At 41.6% G+C, this 21,197-nt stretch overlaps 1 protein-coding gene across 1 annotated transcript; it reads right to left on the reverse strand.

Annotated features, from left to right (window-relative positions):
* Nucleotides 1-1,703: 1,703 nt before the first annotated feature.
* LOC136878696 (uncharacterized) lies at nt 1,704-20,778 on the reverse strand. The gene is made up of 2 exons (XM_067152120.2): nt 20,646-20,778; nt 1,704-3,270 (listed from the first exon to the last, which is right to left on the reverse strand). The coding sequence occupies exon 2, from the start codon at nt 3,264-3,266 to the stop codon at nt 2,949-2,951; it is 318 nt and encodes a 105-aa protein (XP_067008221.1). The 5' UTR covers nt 3,267-3,270; nt 20,646-20,778; the 3' UTR covers nt 1,704-2,948.
* Nucleotides 20,779-21,197: the final 419 nt, after the last annotated feature.

Below are 21,197 nucleotides of genomic sequence, written 5' to 3' on the forward strand. Positions count from 1 at the left end.
CAGGGCTGCCGACAGTGGGGCTCGAACCCACTCTCTCCCTATGCTAGCTCACAGCCAATTCACCCGTTAGTTCATATTTCAATTGTCTGTAGAGTTTATTGTCGACATCTGCATTACTACTGTGGCATGTCCCTAGGTTCTCTCTTCGTAGACAAAACAGTAAATTATCATTTGTTATTATATCTTATTTTCCACCAACTTATATTACGTGGTTATGGACAGTAAGTCCCATTTATTAACAAAATGTTGGTTTAAACTTCGTCAGTTGTTAAAAATTTCGTCAATAAATTCACAATCCGATAATGGTTCTGTATGCTTCTACGTGCCATTGAAAAGACGATAGTACGGCTGCTCTTGGACGACTGACAGCATTCTGCGGTGATGCTAAACCAGCTCTATTCTCATGTATTTCCAGCCTTAGTTATATAACTGACAAATGTTATTAGCATAACTCTTATCAGGAATTTGTTTTGTTTAATTAGTAAGTTGGTCCAGGGACATGAATGCAGTAAACTAAATAACGAGATTTACCAATGAAACAAATGACTTTCCAAAAATATAATTACTGATCGGATTGACTTCGTGGTTTGTGTCATGCAGCTGTAAGTTTACATTCGGGGGACAGTAGGTTATAACCCTACTATAAGCAGTCCTGAAGATAGTTTTCACTTGTTTCCGATTCTCTCGCCAGGTTAATTATAGTCCTGTACCTTAATTAAGGCCACGATAACCTTTTTACCTTTTTACCTGTCCCATTGTCACCATAACACCTGTTTTAGTCGGTGCGATGTAAACTAACAATCAGTCTTGGATTATTATCTAGCATATAACAGGAGTATTTCTAGATAGTTTTGAAATTTGGTATCCCTTTGTAATATCTTCCGTGGCTATCTTATATGAAGTAAGGTTTAGCACCTTGAAGAAGATGCGTACTGTCCTATTATGTGTCAGAAATAATTGTTTTGCTCTTCTTATACCGTCCCTAATATGTATTTCTTCTTTTCTTCATTCGTTCAGGTTTAAGAGTTGATGGAAATGTTAGGATTTTGAGAAACATAGCTGAAAGGAAGTGTTACTAAGAACGTTATGGTAATAAATGCTACACATTTAGTTACTTTTATTAAGTAAATATGTGAACTTCTAAATAATAATTATTATTATGTCCGTAAAATTTATGTTGATATTAGAAAACGTCTGGGTGTCAGAATTTTGTACCTAGAAGTTCTTTGGCCAATATATTCAACCCTTTGGTCCAAAGGTCATGGGTTCAATATTCTGCTTTAATTTGAGTCTCACTTTATTCTCCATTCCTTAACATAGAGAAGTGAACTTACCTGTGCTAATCCAATTACAGGTAATCAAGTTGAAATTCTAATGGAGAATTCCAACTCGACAGTTGGTATCAGGAAGACAACTGCCGGTGTAAAGGAAAAATGTATCGAAACCTCTTAAATAATGTAATACTAAAAATAGCGTGAAGAAACTATAAGGGCCAGATGTAAATTTTATTACAAAAATGTGACTTTATTCAGCAAGTATGACAAATTAAATTACATTGTCAGTGTCTCAGTATTATACATTCATACCAATATGCATCTCACTGTCGATTTTTACTCCATAAGTATTGACACTGAAAGATTGTATAAGGCAATTTCTAGCTGTTCTAATCAGCTCATGGCATTCAACTACTATACGATGATGATGATGATGATGATGATGGATAGTGGAACTATGGACATTAGTTGTAAGTTAATACACAAAATTCCCGCTTTAAGACTACAATAATATCACAGAAAACTATCAAAGTAATCATCGTGTGCCATCTGTTCCCTTCGACAAAATAATTTCCTTAAAATCATTGATTTACGGTTTCTTGTCATAATAAATCATTTTTTTAATTTGTACTTCTGGTTTGCCAACTACTTTCCGTAATTGGCATTGCTGTCTTATTCTAACTGAAAGGGAATTTAAGCAATATTTTCTAGCTGCCTCCTGATTGTCCTTTCATAAAGTGCAATATATTCTTCGCATTTGATAATTAATTTCAATTTTGAAAATTTCTATTATTGATAGTTTAGTATAGGACATCTAAAACTATTGAAGTATTGATTTTGCCTTGTCAACGTCTACCTTGTGCCTAGTTCTTGAAGCCTCAGTGAAGGTCAGTTTTTTTTTTTTTGACTCTATAAGGTCAATGGCTGTTGAAGTTTAGTATTAAGACTTTGGATTAACTTCAAGGATTTGACAAATATTTGTATGAGTAATTGCTAGCTATGTACAGTTGAATTTTCCTTTTGTAAGATAGAACGTAATTATTAGTTAATTTAGTGATGCGTTTATCTTAAATCTGCCTTAATAATAACCTTAGTCGTTCTTTAAGTACCAAGCTCGATAGCTACAGTCGCTTAAGTGCGGCCAGTATCCAGCATTCGGGAAACAGTGGGTTCGAACCACACTATCGGCAGCCCTGAAGATGTGTCTCCGTGGTTTTCCATTTTCACACCAGGCAAATGCTGGGGCTGTACCTTAATTAAGGCCACGGCCGCTTCCTTCTCTCTCCTAGCCCTTCCCTGTTCCATCGTCGCCGTAAGACTTATCTGTGTCGGTGCGACCTAAAGCAACTTGCAAAACGTTCTTTAAGTTCTTTGTATTCGAAACTGATTAATCAAATATTTCATATCAAAGGTGTGGAAAAGAGTTCAATGCTTCGTCTTCACTAAAGGCTTGAAACTTATTTTCCTAAATGCAAAGACCTTGCCTTTTAACGAAGAATCTCTTGTTAGAACTTGACAGCTAAATACTATTTAAATTCTTGACAGCACACGTGATACAGAAGAGTAAGAGCTCAACAGTTCTTTGCTATACCTGTTATGAATATTCCATAATTATGTATTAACTTACACCACACGTGATGATTTCATTATGACTGCGTGTTCTACTGGACTTCTTTACTCCTTGCCTACTCTATCAACTTGTTGCTGCAGATTGTTAACCACCTCAGGAGGGACGTGGTCTCCCAGGATCTCGAACAGATTGATGGGCTGGTCTCCGGGAATGGATTCGTAGGCCGCCAGTTCAACACCCTCCTGCACCTTTTGGATGGTGGCATCCTTAGGGATCAAGTAAGTGTTCTGCGCCTGTCGGATAGCCTCATTGGTGAAGAAGCTCCCTTCTTTGGATCCCGGCTGGTGTGTAGGGTTTGGACCATCAGACTGAGCCATCGCGACTCCCACGACCAGCAGTACGAATGCTAGACACGCCTTCATGGTTCTGAAAGTATAAACAAGCATGACTTAGACAAACGTAGAGAGTAGTTTTACATGCTCAAAGATTTGTTTTATAGCACAAGAATACAATAATGAAGAGGCATTGTAGATGAATGAAGGTGAATATTGGAATTATATTGCTAGGTAGGGATCTTAGTAACCTGTTATCTTTCACTGTTGATAGCAGTAGCGTAGCCGGGATCGGCCTATGGAGGGAGAGGGGTGGGTACATTTACAAAATGATGATATAACACAATTAAGGTGCTTGTGGGTATGTGGTGCGCGCATGCAAGACTTGTCATTATAAGGACACTGGTACACGTGAATTATGTTGATATTTAGATTGCAGTACACTACAAAATCATAATTAAAATGCCGTACAAGAACAATGCGATCAAGGACAACAGTTTTACAGCGAATGGTATGTTCAGATTACAATCTAAAACCCAACTATCGAGGCTTCTTAGAGAGTAGATTCAACAGATCTGTTGGTTCTGCAATTATGACTCTGAATGTTCATATAGTGCTTTACGGGAGCGAAAGGTGGTGGTCTCGGGATATCTTATTCATAAGTTAGAACTAACAGACATGAAAGTAGCGAGAATGATTGCTGGTACAAACAGGTGGGAACGATGGCAGGAGGGTACTCGGAATGAGGAGATAAAGGATAATTTAGGAATGAACTCGACGGATGAAGTTGTACGCATAAACCGGCTTCGGTGGTAGGATCATGTCAGGCGAATAGAGGAATATAGGTTACCTAGGAGGATAATGGACTCTGTTGTGGAGGGTAAGAGGAGTAATAATAATAATAATAATAATAATAATAATAATAATAATAATAGTAATAATGTTATTTGCTTTATATCCCATTAACTACTTTTACGGTTTTCGGAGACGCCGAGGTGCCAGACTTTAGTCCCACAGGAGTTATTTTACGAGCCAGTAAATATAACGATACGAGGCTGACGTACTGACGTATTTGAGCACCTTCAACTACCACCGGACTGAGCCAGGATCGAACCTGCCAAGTTGACGTCAGAAGGCTAGCGCCTCAACCGTCTGAGCCACTGAGCCCGGCATACAAGCTCGGCATTTTCCTGGTGTGAAAATGGGAAACCACGGAAAACCATCTTCAGCACTGTCGATAATCGTGTTTGAATCCACTTTCTCCCGAATGCAAGCTCACAGCTGCGCGACCCTAACCGCACTGCCATTCTCGGTAATAATTAAGAATAGCCATGCTTCGTTGATCATTTCCTGCACCTCACAATCATTTTTTATTACGTATCGTGTGGTGAAGGGAGTGAATGTATGGGAAGATATTATCCAACGGAATTACTGCTGTCAGAAAGCAGCAATCAGATCTTAAACTCAGTGCTGTCAAGAGAATGAGAGAGAAGGCGGCCGAGGGAAAGTGGTTTGGCTGGAAGTGGAAGTCCCGTTTCTCTCTTCCTTGTATGCCATGCTGTGATTAGATACTCTTTCAAATGAAAGACAACAAAGTATTAAAACACTTGAAGGTATTGTGAATATTGATGTAATTAAAACGTCTGCACGAAATTTGAACGTACATTGCGTTCAAAACTTTGTAGGATAGAAATAGCCAAGTGTGAATTCACCGCCCATTCTGCATTTTTTTACGTCGCAATAATAAATCTAACTGACTGTAAATTTTAAGAAAGGGGTGAGGCAGGATTGTCCACTCTCACCATACCTTTTCAACTTGTTTATTGAAGACACAATATATGTTTTAAAGGAAAGGCCTAAGGGAATAAAGATAAATGGGAGAAGAACCCACAGTATTAGATTTTCTGATGACATTTTCATAGTAGCAGACTCTAAGAAGGAATTTAATAGATTATTGAATGGTCTGTGTACAACATTTAAACATTACATACTTAATAGCAATGGTAAGTAAACCAAAATTTTAGTTGTGAGCAAAGATGGCAGGGAGGTAATACAAACATGACAATAGGAAACTCCAAAGTAGAAAAAGTGAAACATTTCTGCTACTTAGGAAGCATTATAACTGAAGACAATAGATTCACCAAGGAAATTAAAAGAAGAATAGCTCTTGTTCAAATGGCCTTTCAAAAGTTTAGAAACAAGAAAGGCTTTTGTAAAATCCTTTGTCTGGAGTGTACTGCTTTATGGTTGTGAAAGATGGACTATTGGAAAAAGGGAGACTCATTGGGAGCGAGTGAAATGTGAATATGGAGGAAAATGGCGAGGACATGTTGGACTCAAAAATAGACGAATCGAGATGTTGTAAAGGAAGTCAATGAGCAACGGAGACTGATAAAGGGTAGGCAAAGAAGTTAATGAGCAACGGAGACTGATAAAAGGTATGCAAAGAAGGGAGTTAATGAGCAACGGAGACTGATAAGAGGTATGCAAAGAAGGGATTTAAAACTTTTAGGTCATATCCTGAGACATAATGGCTTCTTAGTAAACATCTTTGAAGGAAAAAAATCTAGGAAATAAAAGAAGAGGAAGACCAGTGAAGACTTTATGGGATGTAAAGACTAAAAGGAGGTGAAGAGAACACCAGGATTAAGAGGAAAATGGTTGCAGCGACAAGGCTTAGCTTTTAGTGTATGGTGATGATGATGATGATGATGATGATGATACGTCTAAGATTTTCAGCGATGGACAGATGAGAAAGGACTAGGATTGCCAAAGTAGCGGCTGTGGATTTAATTATGGTACAGCCCCAGCATTTTCCTAGTGTGAAAGTAGGAAACCAGGGAAAACCATCTTCAGATGGCCAACTCGCTCGGTGCCATTCTTCATGATGGTTCTGTGGGAGCTTGATTTAGTGTTTCAGAGAACATGTCATTATAATCCTGTATAAAGTTACTGTTCGCTCTGAAAACCAATCAATGTACAAATTGGGATTCCTCTTCCTAATTGAACATGTTCTCTATCAGTCCAGTCTTTTGTGTTGCATTCATTGTGAACTTGGCAAGTTAAATAAACTCACACGTGAAAGGCCATTCCACCCATTCTAAGTGTAATTAAATCTTTCGTTAAGTACGTTACTATCTATTTAATTTAGCTACGGTAATAAATACTGAAGAAGAAAGCGTTGGTTAAACAGCATTCTATTATCTTGTAAATGTTTCTCTACGAGTCTTCTGTTAATATCTCTCGTGCAAGTGGATGCAAACAGGCAGGTGAAGAACAAAATAAATGTGCAAGTGACTTCCTAATCAAGTCGTAATTTAAATGGTGATACAATTCATGTTCTGCTCTGTGGTGTAGTGGATAGTGTGATCAGTTGCCACCCCTGGAAGCCCGGGTTCGATTACCGGCTCTGGCACGAAATTGAAAAGTGGTACGAGGGCTGGAACGGGGTATACTCAGCCTCGGGAGGACAACTGAGTAGAGGTGGGTTCGATTCCCACCTCAGCAATCCTGGAAGTGGTTTTCCGTGGTTTCCCACTTCTTCTCCAGGCAAATGCCTGGATGGTATCTAACTTAAGGCCACGGCCGCTTCCTTCTCTATCCCTTCCAATCGTCCTATCCCCCACAAAGGCCCCTGTTCAGCATAACGAGTGAGGCCGCCTGCGCGAGGCACTGGTCATCCTCCCCAGTTGTATCTCCCGATCCAATGTCTCACGCTCCAGGAGGTAGAGGTGGGATCCCTCGCTGAGTCCGAGGGAAAGGCCAACCCTGGAGGGTAAACAGAAAGAAAGAAATATATAAGTCATATGGAAGATACGTCTGAGGAACTTGTGAAGAACATTGTATAGCTGCCTTGGTAGATGAAAGGTAAAGTCATTCTAATGAGAGATGCTCATGGCTTCGCGTAAAAGGACATCTTTACTTTACTTGATGAAGGGAATTATTGCAATGCTGGTGGTACGATAACGAGGAAGACACTACAAATAGCTCGGAATGGAGGATAATTCGTCGCTGCTCGGGCCGAAGGTTATATCTCACAATTCTCTTCCTATCCATTATTTTCCTTAAAACAGGTCACGCCTCCCAGCCACACATGGATATGCAGTCCATCAGAACAATGTTTGTTGTCTTCATTTTCGTATGCTAACGTGTAAAGGAAAATGAACCTTAAGCACATTATACTGTAGGAGTGCGTAAATAAATCACGCAAACATCAATTCCTAGAGGGCGGTACGGTAAAGTTCATTTCCCTTTGCACGTAAGCATAGGAAAATGAACACGACGAATATTGCTCTGATGGACGAAATATCCCTACGTGGCTGAGAGGCGTGACCAGTCTTAAGGAAAGTAATGGGTTGGAAGAGCATTGTGAAATATAATCATTTTCCCAAACAGCGACGTTGATTTTCGCAGAAAAATTAACTATATTATGTCCCCAAGGTCCGCCTCTGTGGTGTAGTGGTTAGCGTGATTAGCTGCCACCCCCGGAGGCCCGGGTTCGATTCCCGGCTCTGCCACGAAATTTGAAAAGTGGTATGAGGGCTGGAACGGGGTCCACTCAGCCTCGGGAGGTCAACTGAGTAGAGGTGGGTTCGATTCCCACCTCAGCCATCCTCGAAGTGGTTTTCCGTGGTTTCCCACTTCTCCTCCAGGCGAATGCCGGGATGGTACCTAACATAAGGCCACGGCCGCTTCCTTCCCTCTTCCTTGCCTATCCCTTCCAATCTTCCCATCCCTCCACAAGGCCCCTGTTCAGCATAGCAGGTGAGGCCGCCTGGGCGAGGTACTGGTCATTCTCCCCAGTTGTATCCCCGACCAAGAGTCTGAAGCTCCAGGACACTGCCCTTGAGGCGGTAGAGGTGGGATCCCTCGCTGTGTCCGAGGGAAAAGCCGACCCTGGAGGGTAAACAGATGATGATGATGATGACGTAAGCATAGGAAAATGAACACGACGAATATTGCTCTGATGGACGAAATATCCCTACGTGGCTGAGAGGCGTGATCAGTCTTAAGGAAAGTAATGGGTTGGAAGAGCATTGTGAAATATAATCATTTTCCCAAACAGCGACGTTGATTTTCGCAGAAAAATTAACTATATTATGTCCCCAAGGCGTACGTTAGGTTTTGCAATAACAATTTCAGTTTCGACAGTTTGTCATACATACGGAATATAGTTTTGACAAACAGTAATTGCCGCACACAGTGGCCTACACACACACACAGATATGCATATGAGAGGCTAAGAGGAGCGCTGAACGAGGAACATAGTAGCCACACGTCTGTCGGGTGTGAAAATAGGAAACAGCGCAGATCATCAGGGCTGCCGACAGTGAGATTATAACACACTATGTCCCGAATTCAAATTCGCGCTCGTACCACGAAGCCAACTGGCTTGGTCAGTCGTTTCCTGTGCCCGCGTCCATTGTTTCTTGAGTCCCGACCTGGATAGCTGGACTTTGTGAAGGGCGGGAAAGCGTATCCTGCTTCATGCCGCATGAATGACGTGGAAGAAAGTTCTAGTTGAGCGTTTGGTAAATGAAATAGCGCATGGCTTTTAGTGCCGGGAGTGTCCGAGGACATGTTCGGCTCGCCAGGTGCAGGTCTTTTGATTTGACGTCCGTAGGCGACCTGCGCGTTGTGATGAGGATGAAATGATGATGAAGACAACGCATACATCCAGTCCCCGTGCCAGCGAAATTAACCAATGATGGTTGAAATTCCCAAACCTGCCGGGAATCGAATCCGAGACCCCTGTGACCAAAGGCCAGCACGCTAACCATTTAGCCATGGAGCCGGACTGAGCGTTTGGTAATCAGTCGCAAAATTTTTTAATCTCGGCTGTATTTCCCTCCTGCTACAGTGGAGTAGAGTAAGACAGACTGCTAATATCTCCAAAATAATTCGTGGCTTCAAAAGACATACTTTAGTTAACTAACGATACTCTATTGTTCTTGTGGTGATGATGATGATGGTCTGACTCGTTGGGTGAATGGTCAGTGTAGTGGTATTCGATTCGAATGGCCCCTGTTTCGATTCCCGTTCGGGTCGAGAATTTTAACTGCGCAAGGTTAATCTCTCTGGCTCGGGGACTGTGCATTTCTGTTCAATTTAACACATTTATCTTCATAGACACACGACAAAGAACGCTACCGACCACCACAGAAACACGTAACAGTGAGTACAACCCTCCACATCGGGTTGGCGTCAAGAAGGGCATTCAGCAGTAAAACTGGGACTAATCTTCTTCGAATGCCGACCCGCCAAGAAACTGTGAAAAATCCTTATAATGTAACAATAATGATAATAATAATTCTTTCTTTCTTCGTTTCTTAATCTGTTTACCGTTCAGGGTTGGTTTTTCCCTCGGACTCAGCAAGGGATCCGACCTCTATCGCCTTAAGGGCAGTGTCTTGGAGCGTGTCACTTTGGATCGGGGGATAAAACTGTGCAGGAGGACCAGTACCTCGCCCAGGCGGCCTCACATGCTATGCTGAACAGGGGCCTTGTAAGGGTTGGGAAGATCGGAAGGGATAGACAAGGAAGAGGGAAGGAAGCGGCCGTGGCCTTAAGTTAGGTACGATCCCGGCATTTCACTGGAGGGGAAGTGGGTAACCACGGAAAACCAGTTCGAGGATGGCTGAGGAGGGAATCGAACCCCCTCCACTCAGTTGACCTCCCGAGGGTGAGTGGATCCCTTTCCCGCCCTCGTATCACATTTAACATTTCATAGCAGAGCCGGGAATCGACCCCGGGCCTCCGGGGGTGGCAGCTAAATCACACTAACCACTACACCACAGAGGCGGACATAATAATAATTATTTCAGGTAGGTAAACAACTGATAGTAAATCTGCCACCTGGGTGGCAGCCTATTAGCGGATACACACGTCTGTATAGACACAACAGTGAGGATTATTGGTAGTGTGTCAGCCAATGGATCGCAAAATCGTGGGTTCTAACCCAAATATTTAAAGGGCGCATAGAAATCTATCCGGCACCTTATGTCCTACGAAGTGTGTACCGGTATATAAAAGATCTCTGTTGAGAAATTTCGTGGTACCTGAAAAAAATATTTACGAACTCATTCATAGATCACCCAACAGAGTTCTGACTTCGCTGACATCTTGCAGAGTAAGATAGAACGAAAACCGAGCAAGTGGCTCGCGATTTGAGTCACGTAGCTATCAGCTTGCATCTGAGAGATAGTGGATTCGAGCCCCAATGTCGGCAGCTTTGAAGATGGTTTTCTGTGGTTTCCCATTTTCACACCAGGCAAATGCTACTAGGTCTGTCAAAGCCACGGTCGCTTCCTTCCCAATCCTACTTATTTCCTATCCCACATCGTCGATGTAAGACCTATCTGTGTCAATGTGACTTAAAACAAATTGTAAAAAAAAAACAAAAAAAAAAACAGAAAATCGAAATTGACAAGGAGGTAGCCCAAATGGTGTCAAGTCAAAAATCCGTAGCTTAACCCATGTTATTATTATTATTATTATTACTATTATTATTATTATTATTATTATTATTATTATTATTATTATTATTATTATTATTTTCTATTGGCTTTACATCGCGCTGACACAGATAGGTCTTATGACGACGATGGGACGGGATTACCTGGTTCAAGAAGTGGAAAAAATCCAAACAAAAGCAGCTCGATTTGTTCTGGGTGATTTCCGACAAAAGAGTAGCGTTACAAAAATGTTGCAATGTTTGGGTTGGGAAGAATTGAGAGAAAGAAGAAGAGCTGCTCGACTAAGTGGTATGTTCCGAGCTGTCAGCGGAGAGATGGCGTGGAATGACATTAGTAGACGAATAGGTTTGAATGGCGTTTATAAAAGTAGGAAAGATCACAATATGAAGATAAAGTTGGAATTCAAGAGGACAAACTGGGGCAAATATTCATTTATAGGAAGGGAAGTTAGGGATTGGAATAACTTACCAAGGGAGATGTTCAATAAATTTCCAATTTCTTTGAAATCATTTCGGAAAGGGCTAGGAAAGCAACAGATAGGGAATCTGCCACCTGGGCGACTGCCCTAAATGCAGATCAGTATTGATTGATTGTTGATTGAAAGGCTAGGAACCGGAAAGAAGCGGCCGTGGCCTTAATTAAGGTACAGCTCCAGCATCTGCCTGGTATGAAAATGGAAAACCACGGAAGATCATCTTCAGGGCTGCCGACAGTGGAGTTCGAATCTACTCTCTCCCGAATGCATGCTCATAGCTGCGCACCCCTAACCGCACGGCCAACTAGCCCGGTGTTGTTGTTATTATTACGAGTGTTATTCGTATTTATTAGTATAATAATATTATTATCGTAAGTTTCCTGACAAGTTCCACGTAGAGTGAGTACATGAGACCTAGGTTTAAATAAAATTAGTCAGTCAAATAATTTTAATCGGTAGTTTAACCCGTTGCAATGCTCGTGAGATTAGAAAATGTGTCATCACGCGATATGTATTCCTAGATTTCTAATGTCACGATGAACCACCTCGCTTACACGCACGTGAGTGAAAACCATTCCACTTCATACATGGACACTGGTCACCAACTTTCGTTTTCCATGTATGCTGCCTTTCTTCACTTTCTTCTGTGCCACCCTGACTTTCTTCTAGTTCTATTGTTCGTGGGAGCATCCGCTCTTTTACTGCTATAAGCACTTTCCTTCTAAGAACCGTCGAAAACTTGATCGTGCGCTGTTATGTCGTAGTGAGTGCTGGTTACCTTTACTGTAGCTTGTTCTATGTGACTAACTTCATATTTACTGCTATAGATAAGAAACCAATCACAGCATTTGAATTAAACAGTTATACTAAGATTTGGAAAGAATGTGAAAAGCCACGAGGGAAGTATCGTATCTACGTTGAACGTCCACAAGAATTCTAGGTTTTTCGGATTCAAACCAGTGAACATACACTTAAATATTCTCGTGGCAAGTAAGGTAACATACTGTATATATGTTTCTTCCCTCTTCAAAAAGTACACATAAAAACAGCCACCGTATTCGAACCGTACCCTAACAGGGGACTAAATTGACAGGGTGTTTATTTTCCATCCCTATATTACGTCCTCATAATAATAATATAATATAATATAATATAATATAATATTATTATTATTATTATTATTATTATTATTATTATTATTATTATTATTATTTCTATCTTCTTTCTTAATCCGTTTACCCTCGAGGGTTTGTTTTTCCCTCGGACTCAGCGAGGGATTCCACCTGTACCGCCTCAAGTGCAGTATCCTGGAGCGTCAGACTTTGGGTCGGGTTTGTTTTTCCCTCGGACTCAGCGAGGGATTCCACCTGTACCGCCTCAAGTGCAGTATCCTGGAGCGTCAGACTTTGAGTCGGGAGATACAACTGGGAAGAAGGATCAGTACCTCGCTGAAGCGGCCTCACCTGCTATGCTGAACAGGGGCCTTGTGCGGGGGGGGGGGGTATTGGGAGGGATAGGTAAAAGTGAAGGAAGATACCATCCCGGCATTTACATGGAGGAGAAGTGGGAAACCAAGGAAAGCCACTTCGAGGATGGCTGAGGGGGGAATTGAACACCCCTCTACTCAATTGACCTCCCGAGGCTGAGTTGATCCCGTTCCAGCCCTCGTACCACTTTTCAAATTTCGCGACAGAGCCGGGAATCGAACCCGGGCCTCCGGGGGTGGCAGCTAATCACGTTAACCACTACACCACATAGGCGTACATTAATAATAATAATAATAATAATAATAATAATAATAATAATAATACCTATAGCGTCACAGACCTGATGGGTTTTGAAGTACCAAATGATCAATGCTCTACCCGAAAATCTGCAGATTATGAGGTGGCACGTGATCAGCGCGACGAATCATCTTGGCCGTTATTCTTGGCTTTCTAGACCGGTGTCGCTATCTCAGTGTCAGATAGCACCTGTATTATAATCACGTGGGCTGAAAAGTCCAGCCTTGAAATGCAGGTAATAATGCCTGATCTCGCCGGAAATCGAACCCGAGCTCTGTGTTAAGAGCCAGTCTCGTAGGGCCGGAGCAGCACAGGTAGTTAGATAGAATTCACACTCTTGCCTCTGTTGCTCGATTCTTCTTCCAATTCTTACTAATCCTATATCTTTAAATAAATCCAGCTTTGAGGTAAAGAAATAAACCTAAGATGGGCTGAGAACTACTGATGAAGCGCGAAGAGACGAGATGGAAAAGTTTTCTTATTATTGAAATATGCAATAAATAGGAATGTACGAATTGTGGTAGCCGTAATATTTCATAGAAGACAAATATTTGTAGTTTCACTTCTAATCTCAAAGCCATTTCGCTCTGTACGTGTGAAATATGGAAAGTAATTCCAACACGTTCCAACTCCAAATCTTTGTTAAATGATTAAGCAGAATCTTGCAAGTGAAATGGTATGCCATTAATCTAACTAAGAGTTGTGGTGGAAAAAAAATAGATTAATCACCTATAGAAATACAAGTAAAAGAGAAGAAATAAAATTGGATTGGACGGTGCGGAAACCAGGGTAAGCAGTGGAAAAGGGACTCCAGGGTGAGGATGGCGTACCACTGAGGAAGAAACTTGGGAAATTTGGTAGATCCTGCGGGAAAGAGAAAAGAATATGGCCATGAACTGATGGAGGTCGTCCTCGAAGGCCCTGTGCTTCGTGCGGAGTGAAGGAATAGGGTAGTAAGTCAAGAGTGACCGTGTCTTACATAAAGCGTACTTTGCTCACCAGAGCCTAGAGTTCACTTAACTGTGTTAGGTGGAAAGATAGGTAGCTTCGACATCTGCACCGTTCTCGACACGAACAACGTAACAGTTATTTTAAAGTCTAACATGGAGATATTGAACCAGCAGAACAATATTAGTAATGAAGTATCCAACCTCTTTATGCCATTTCAGACATGAAGTTGCCAAGAATCGTCCGGTCGTAGTAGTGGGCTCGTTAGTTGGAATCCCATACCTTTCCAAGACGCTGGCTGCTATTGCGTCGTTACTGTGATCATTTTGCGAGTGTAAAGGCCTTAAGGGTTTGGATAAACTTAAAACTTAAATTGTGGGTACCTTTCGGGAATTTAATTTTAATGGCAGTAATGATTTTACGTCTTTAACGTCTCTCCAATGACTGTAGATGTCAACAGCTGCCAGAATATTCGAATTTTGTCTTTCAACGTCCTGGAAGCCACATTAGTTGAGCACCTTCGAATATCACTGTCCTCAACTGGGTTCTAATTAATACATAATTACTTAATTAATGATCATATAGCCTCAGCTACCGTGTGCAGGCATTTCAATTTGACGCCATCTGGGTGTCAATGTCGACGTTCCGTTTTACTCTAGGTCCACTAGATGGCAGACCGAGTAAACCAAAACTCTCTTCGGTGTCTATGGCTGAGATTTGATGAATTTTGTTGGGTAAGCACCAAGTGTGTCACCAGAGATCTTTTACATGCCGACATCGTACGGCATGGAGTGTCGAATGGATTTCTTCCCCCCCTTCAAAAATCTGATTACCTATGCCAGGATTGAACCCGCTATCTTCGCATCAGGAGGCCGACACTGTACCACTGATCCACAGAGGCAGCTAACCGCGTTCTAGCCCGTTATCCTAAGACCGGAAGGACAATGACTGACCTACTGCACCACAAAGATCGCCACCAAACAACATCGGATACTAAATGTAGAACAGTGTTTTCGTTTCATTCTAAAAGAAGACTGCCAGATAAATTTACAGAAGAAACCGCAAGGCACTCAATTGAAGTCTTTAAAAGTGAGTAACTCCAGAAGTGTGCAATAAAAATATTCTTAAACGTCTAGGAAACCAAAATTGAATCAGACGAGTACCATGAGACTTCCGATGATTATTCTCTCTTCTTCTTTTTCTACTTATCTGTTTACCTTCCAGGGTCAGTTTTCCCCTCAGACTCGGCGGAGGATCCCCCCTCTACCGCCTCAAGGGCAGTGTCCTGGAGCTTCAGACACTGGGTCGGGGATACAACTGGGGAGGATGACCAGTACCTCGCGCAGGTGGCCTCACCTGCTATGCTGAACAGCCTTGCGGGGGAATGGAAGGATTGGAAAGGATAGACAAGGAAGAGGGAAGGAAGCGGCCGTGGTCTTAAGTTAGGTACCACCCCGGCATTTGCCTGGAGGAGAAGTGGGAAACCACGGAAAACCACTTCCAGGATGGCTGAGGTGGAAATCGAACCCACCTCTATTCAGTTGACCTCCCGAGGCTGAGTAACCCCGTTCCAGCCTTCTTACCAATTTTAAAATTTCCTTGCAGGGCCGGGAATCGAACCCGGGCCTTCAGGGCTGGCAGCTAATCACGCTAACCACTACACCACAGATAATTTTCTCTGTTGATATAAATATGTTTTATATCTGGTGGCTCAGACGATTGAGGCGCTGGCCTTCTGACCCCAACTTGGCAGGTTCGATCCTGACTCAGTCCAGTAGTATTTGAAGGTGCTCAAATACGTAAGCCTCGTGTCGGTAGATTTACTGGCACGTAAAATAACTTCTGTGGGACTAAATTCCGGCACCTCAGCGTCTCCGAAAACCATAAGAAAGTAGTTAGTCGGACGTAAAGCAATTATTATTATTATTATTATTATTATATTTATTATTATTATTATTATATCTATTATTATTATTATTATTATTATTATTATTATTATTATTATTATTATTATTATTATTATTATTATTATTATTATTATTATTAGTCTGTGTCGGTGTGACGTAAAACAAATTAAAGAAAGTTCTATTAATGCATATATGTGAATGAATATACAAAAACCATAATTCTAAAGAGATGCCAACATTCCCTTCTGAGTTATTTTACAAGACTTATTTGCGTAATACACTTTCTTACAGTTGTGTTTTCAACATTATATATCAATATAACCTTGTCATAAACATTTCCTCCCGACCTTCAACTCTCTTGCCAATAGCAATATAAGCTTCATGGGAATGATGCTCTTGCGGTAAACATGTCACCTCTACTAGGCTGGGGGCGGATATGTGTGATTTACTTCTCATCTCTATAAGGCTTGTAATATTATCTTCAAATGTGCATTGTTATGATGATGAGGCTAGGGTTCTTTCATTTTTTGTGCTTTTTTCAACATAAACTAACTGTGAAAAAGGATCCAAGAGTTTGTTTTAATGTCTATATGAATAGTATTGTAAGAACCATAATTTTAAAGAAATTTCAACATTTCCTTGTGAGATACTTCACAAAACATGTTTGGTGATGGTTTCTGTTTTAAGGAGCCAACATCTAGGTCATCAGCCATCAAGACATGTTTGCATAACTTTAAGGTAGAGTTGGAATTCAAGAGGACAGATTGAAGCAAATGTTCGTTTATAGAAAGAAGAGTTAGTGATTGGGACAGTTTACCAACGCAGATACCTATTCGATAAATTTCGAACTTCTTTGAAATTATTTAACAAAAGTGGTTATTCCTGATAGGGAATCTGCCATCTGGGCGACTGTTCTGAATGCAGATCGCTGGTGATTGATTGATTGATTGATTGATTGATTGATTGATTGATTGATTGATTGATTGATTGATTGATTGATTGATTGATTGATTGATTGATTGATTGATTGATTGATTGATTGATTGATTGATTGATTGATTGATTGATTGATTGATTGATTGATTGATTGATTGGTTCATTCATTCATTCATTCATTCACTCATACATACATTAATTCATTCATATAGCTTCAAAGTGTTAAAGAGCTTTCGGGAATCTAAAATTTCGTATAATTACTCTGTATCTCTGAGTATTCAGCCCGAAGCCTGGTTGGATCCTCAATAGTTCCACAATCAGCTGACGTAGATGCCCTAAACGTCACCGAAGAGGCACGCTAGGAAAATGAGGAGTGACTCATTTCCCGTTGCTTTCCTCGCTGAGTCAGAAGTTGTTATTACATATTAGTCTGCCAAAGCCACGGAAATGAACACGCCAACTGACCCCATGGTGACATTTTCTCACCGTTCATAGCAGGGACTGGCTGCATAAGGAATGATTATACTAGTATAGTTCATACCACATTCACTTTCATATCGTCACAATCAAGGATGAGACTGAGACAGGTCAATGTTCTAGCCAATACCAGAAGATATAATGCTCTGTAAACACTAGGTCTTGCCAGATAATAACGCCATTTTTGTACACAAAGAATTACACTATAGATTGAGGCATATAAGTAATGCGATACTTTGTGTGCTTCAAATTATTCTAGTAATTAAAGATCCACCTGTTTCGTGTCTTATGATTGTCTTTAAATCTGGTGAGACGAAGGGCTTCACTCTGGATCCTGACATCAAATTCCAGACCCACGAAGAGCCACATCATAAGGTGCATGCATCTTCCATCCCATATTACATGGTCAAGTACATGTTATCGGCATCACAATCACCTTAGTGTACAGAAAGAAACAGTCATTAACTGGGGCATCTGCACTCTGAAAGCGGTATTACATCACTTTTGTTTCATCATTATTAGAAAATCTGTCAAAGCTCTAATTATTCTGTAGTCTGTATGTATGTATGTATGTATGTATGTATGTATGTATGTATGTATGTATGTATGTATGTATGTATGTATGTATCTTGGGTATTCAGCCCGAAGGCTGGTTGGATCCACAACAGGTTCACCATTAGCTGTCATAGATGGCCTAGGTGTCACTGAAGAGGCGTACTAGGAAAATGAGGAGTGAGGTAGTTTCCCGTTGCTTTCCTCACCGAGCCAGAAGTTGCTATTGCACATCAGTCTGCCAAGCTCACTGAAATGCATGCACCAACAGACCCTATCAGCAACATTTTCACACCTTTCATAGCAGGGACTGGCTGCATAAGGAATGACATTACTAGCGTTACTCATACCTCAGCCACTTTCATATTGTCAAAGCCTATAATGTATATTTTTGTACTAAAATAGAGTATGACGAGATGAGGCCTCTTTGATACAAGAGCCCTCTACATATCGTCGTTTCGTCTCGAAATACCGCTATGTGACAATGTTGAGGGGTGAAATACTGTCCCGCAGCACATGCGTCACTTTGAACAAAAATTCGTTTATACAGAGTTCTACGCTGAAATATTACCACATAGTGGTTTTCCTAGGCGTGCCGGACCCGTGGTGTAGGGGTAGCGTGCCTGCCTCTTACCCGGGGGCCCCGGGTTCGATTCCCGGCCAGGTCAGGGATTTTTACCTGGACCTGAGGGCTGGTTCGAGGTCCACTCAGCCTACGTGATTAGAATTGAGGAGCTATCTGACAGTGAGATAGCGACCCCGGTCTCGAAAGCCAAAAATAACGACCGAGAGGATTCATTGTGCTGACCACACAACACCTCGTAATCTGCAGGCCTTCGGGCTGAGCAGCGGTCGCTTGGTAGGCCAAGGCCCTTCAAGGGCTGCAGTGCCATGAGGTTTGGTTTGGTTTTGGTTTTTCTAGGCACACGACGATGTGTCTCTCAGTCAGGGCCATCCATCAATACTTCACATCACAGCCTGCACGGTTGCTAGGTAACATCACGTCACATATTTTATATCGCTGATTTCGTGACGCAAATATTTAGACGATCCCCAGGCATAAGACGTATTTATATCAACAAAGTATGTTAACTGAAATGAGCAACATCCTTGTCCATGATAAGTTGTTAGTGTAAAATGCATGGGAAACCTAGAACTTTTTATTTAAAAATAAAATAAACAAACGTAAAATTTTAAGACGAAGTTCTGTATTTGAAACAACAGGGAAAAATATAAATGACATCGCGAATGATCTTGGATGATGTAGTAGATGCCATGTTACAGAACTGAATTCCCACCGAAATTCACGTACACAAATAACCACAGCACGTGAAGACAACAGGAAGAAAATGGAAACCTGGAGAGGACTTCAAAGGAATCTTTTCATCTTGTGTTTGAAGGATGCGAAAGGTGTGAATATGTCAATATCGGGTAGAGAGTTACCAAGGGTAGGAAGACGGTGGAAGATACAGCGTTGTTGTAAGGTTAGGCGTGGGCGGGACACATGATGAGTATGCTGGTTGCGTGTAGGGCAGGGGAGCGTGTAGGCTATAGGGCAGTACTTCGTTGGTGTAGCCATTGATTATTTTATGAAGGTAATATAGATCCGAGAACTGTAAACGGCTTCTTAGGTCAAGTATACCCACGGAGTTCTAAATATCAGATTTAGATTAATTCTTAAAAACAGGATTGCGAGTCTTAATAATGAAAGTGAAAAATTTAAAAATACTACTTACTTGAGATTGCATATGGTCCTGAGGTTCACTCGGCCTACACCAAAAATGAGTACCAGGTTAATTCCTGGAGGCAAAGGCGGCCGGGCGTAGAGCTAACCACTCTACCCCATCACGTGTTGAGGTTAACAATGGTGGAAGCCTTTACCTTCCACTCCTCCAAGGGCCTTCGTGGTGACTTTGCTTAGCTTTTACTTAGTTGAGATATGTTTGTGATGGCAGACGAGGACCAAATAGGAGAACAAAAGTCAGTAATGGGGTGAACGCAGGAGACAAAGTATAATTTTAAGGCGTTGAAGTTTTAATGCGATCTCTGTCTGAATGTTATGGAATAAGGCATTCGTATTCCTTCAGTGCGCGTTGCTTATTTCCCCAGAAAGATTGAAATTATGTGTGGAGTTTGAGATCATATGTAACTCCCAACACCATGTGTGTATTTCACGACATAGTCACACCGTGCAGTCTCTTGCGGAGTAACCTCGGCCGGTAAAACGAGACAGTAAGTAGCTTCCCCTTTCGATCAGTGGTAGAGGGTCGATGTCCGGACCCCGAAATCCTAGCTTCAAACCCGGAAGAGGTACGATTTTGTTATTTGATGTCGGCATGTACAGGATCACGGGTGACACATTTTGGTTAAAATTTATGCACATGTATGCTGAGGCTTTACGATATTATTATTATTATTATTATTATTATTATTATTATTATTATTATTATTATTATTATTATTATTATTAATTTAGCCGGGCTGAGTGGCTCAGGCGGTTGAAGCGCTGGCCTTCTGACCTCAAATTGGCAGATGTGATCTTGGTTCAGTCCGGTGGTATTTGAAGGTGCTGAAATACGCCAGCCTCGTGTCGGTAGATTTTCTGGTACGTAAAAGAACTCCTGCGGGACTGAATTGCGGCACCTGGGCGTCTCCAAAAAACCGTAGTAGTATTTTTCCTCAATTGAGTGCAATCTATTACACTGATGGGAATTGAATAGTGGATACCTGACGGGAAATTATCCATCCCTACACCTTGGCAACGGACTTGAATATAAGTTAATAATATCAAATTAATTACCAAGATTGTTTAAATATATTTTACTTGATCCTTAAAGGTAACACCCTTGAAGAAATCTTGGAATTTTGCGGCTAGATAACGAAGCAGAGTATCACTTTTCTAAGCTGTCACTCACCTGTATGACAGAGTACTGTCCTCTTGACAACTTGCTGTCACTGTTGAATCCACTCAAGTATTGCTGTGACGGCATTGCCCGCTCCTCTTATAACTCCCAGAGGAGAGAGGATGCTCCGGATGACCTGGATCCCATGTGGGGGAGGGGGGAGGGGCAAAGTGGCGCACACCGTGCAACTCGTCTGTCTTAACTGCTTTCACTTTACCTCTCCGAGCGGTCGACCACGGTACTGGTAGGCCTCGCCGTCTTCTTGTTGGGAAATATCGCTGTTTTGGCCACCAGTCCCGTAGACTTGAGTGTTGTTGACGAATCTGCGGTTCTTTGTTGCGTTGTAAATAGTCACGCCCTATGGCTCAGACGTAAGAGCGTTGGAGTTCTGTGGCCGAGTTAGCGGGTTCGATCCTAGCTCAGTCCGGTGGTATTTACTGGACGTAAAATAACTCTTCTGGGACAAAATTCTGGCAGCGAGGCGTCTCCGAAAACTGTGCAAGTAATTAGTGGTACATTTCATTATTATTTTACCATTGGCTTTACGTTGCACCGACCCTTAAA

The sequence above is a fragment of the Anabrus simplex genome, chromosome 8 (assembly GCF_040414725.1).
Source record: "Anabrus simplex isolate iqAnaSimp1 chromosome 8, ASM4041472v1, whole genome shotgun sequence".
Classification (NCBI taxonomy): domain Eukaryota; kingdom Metazoa; phylum Arthropoda; class Insecta; order Orthoptera; family Tettigoniidae; genus Anabrus; species Anabrus simplex.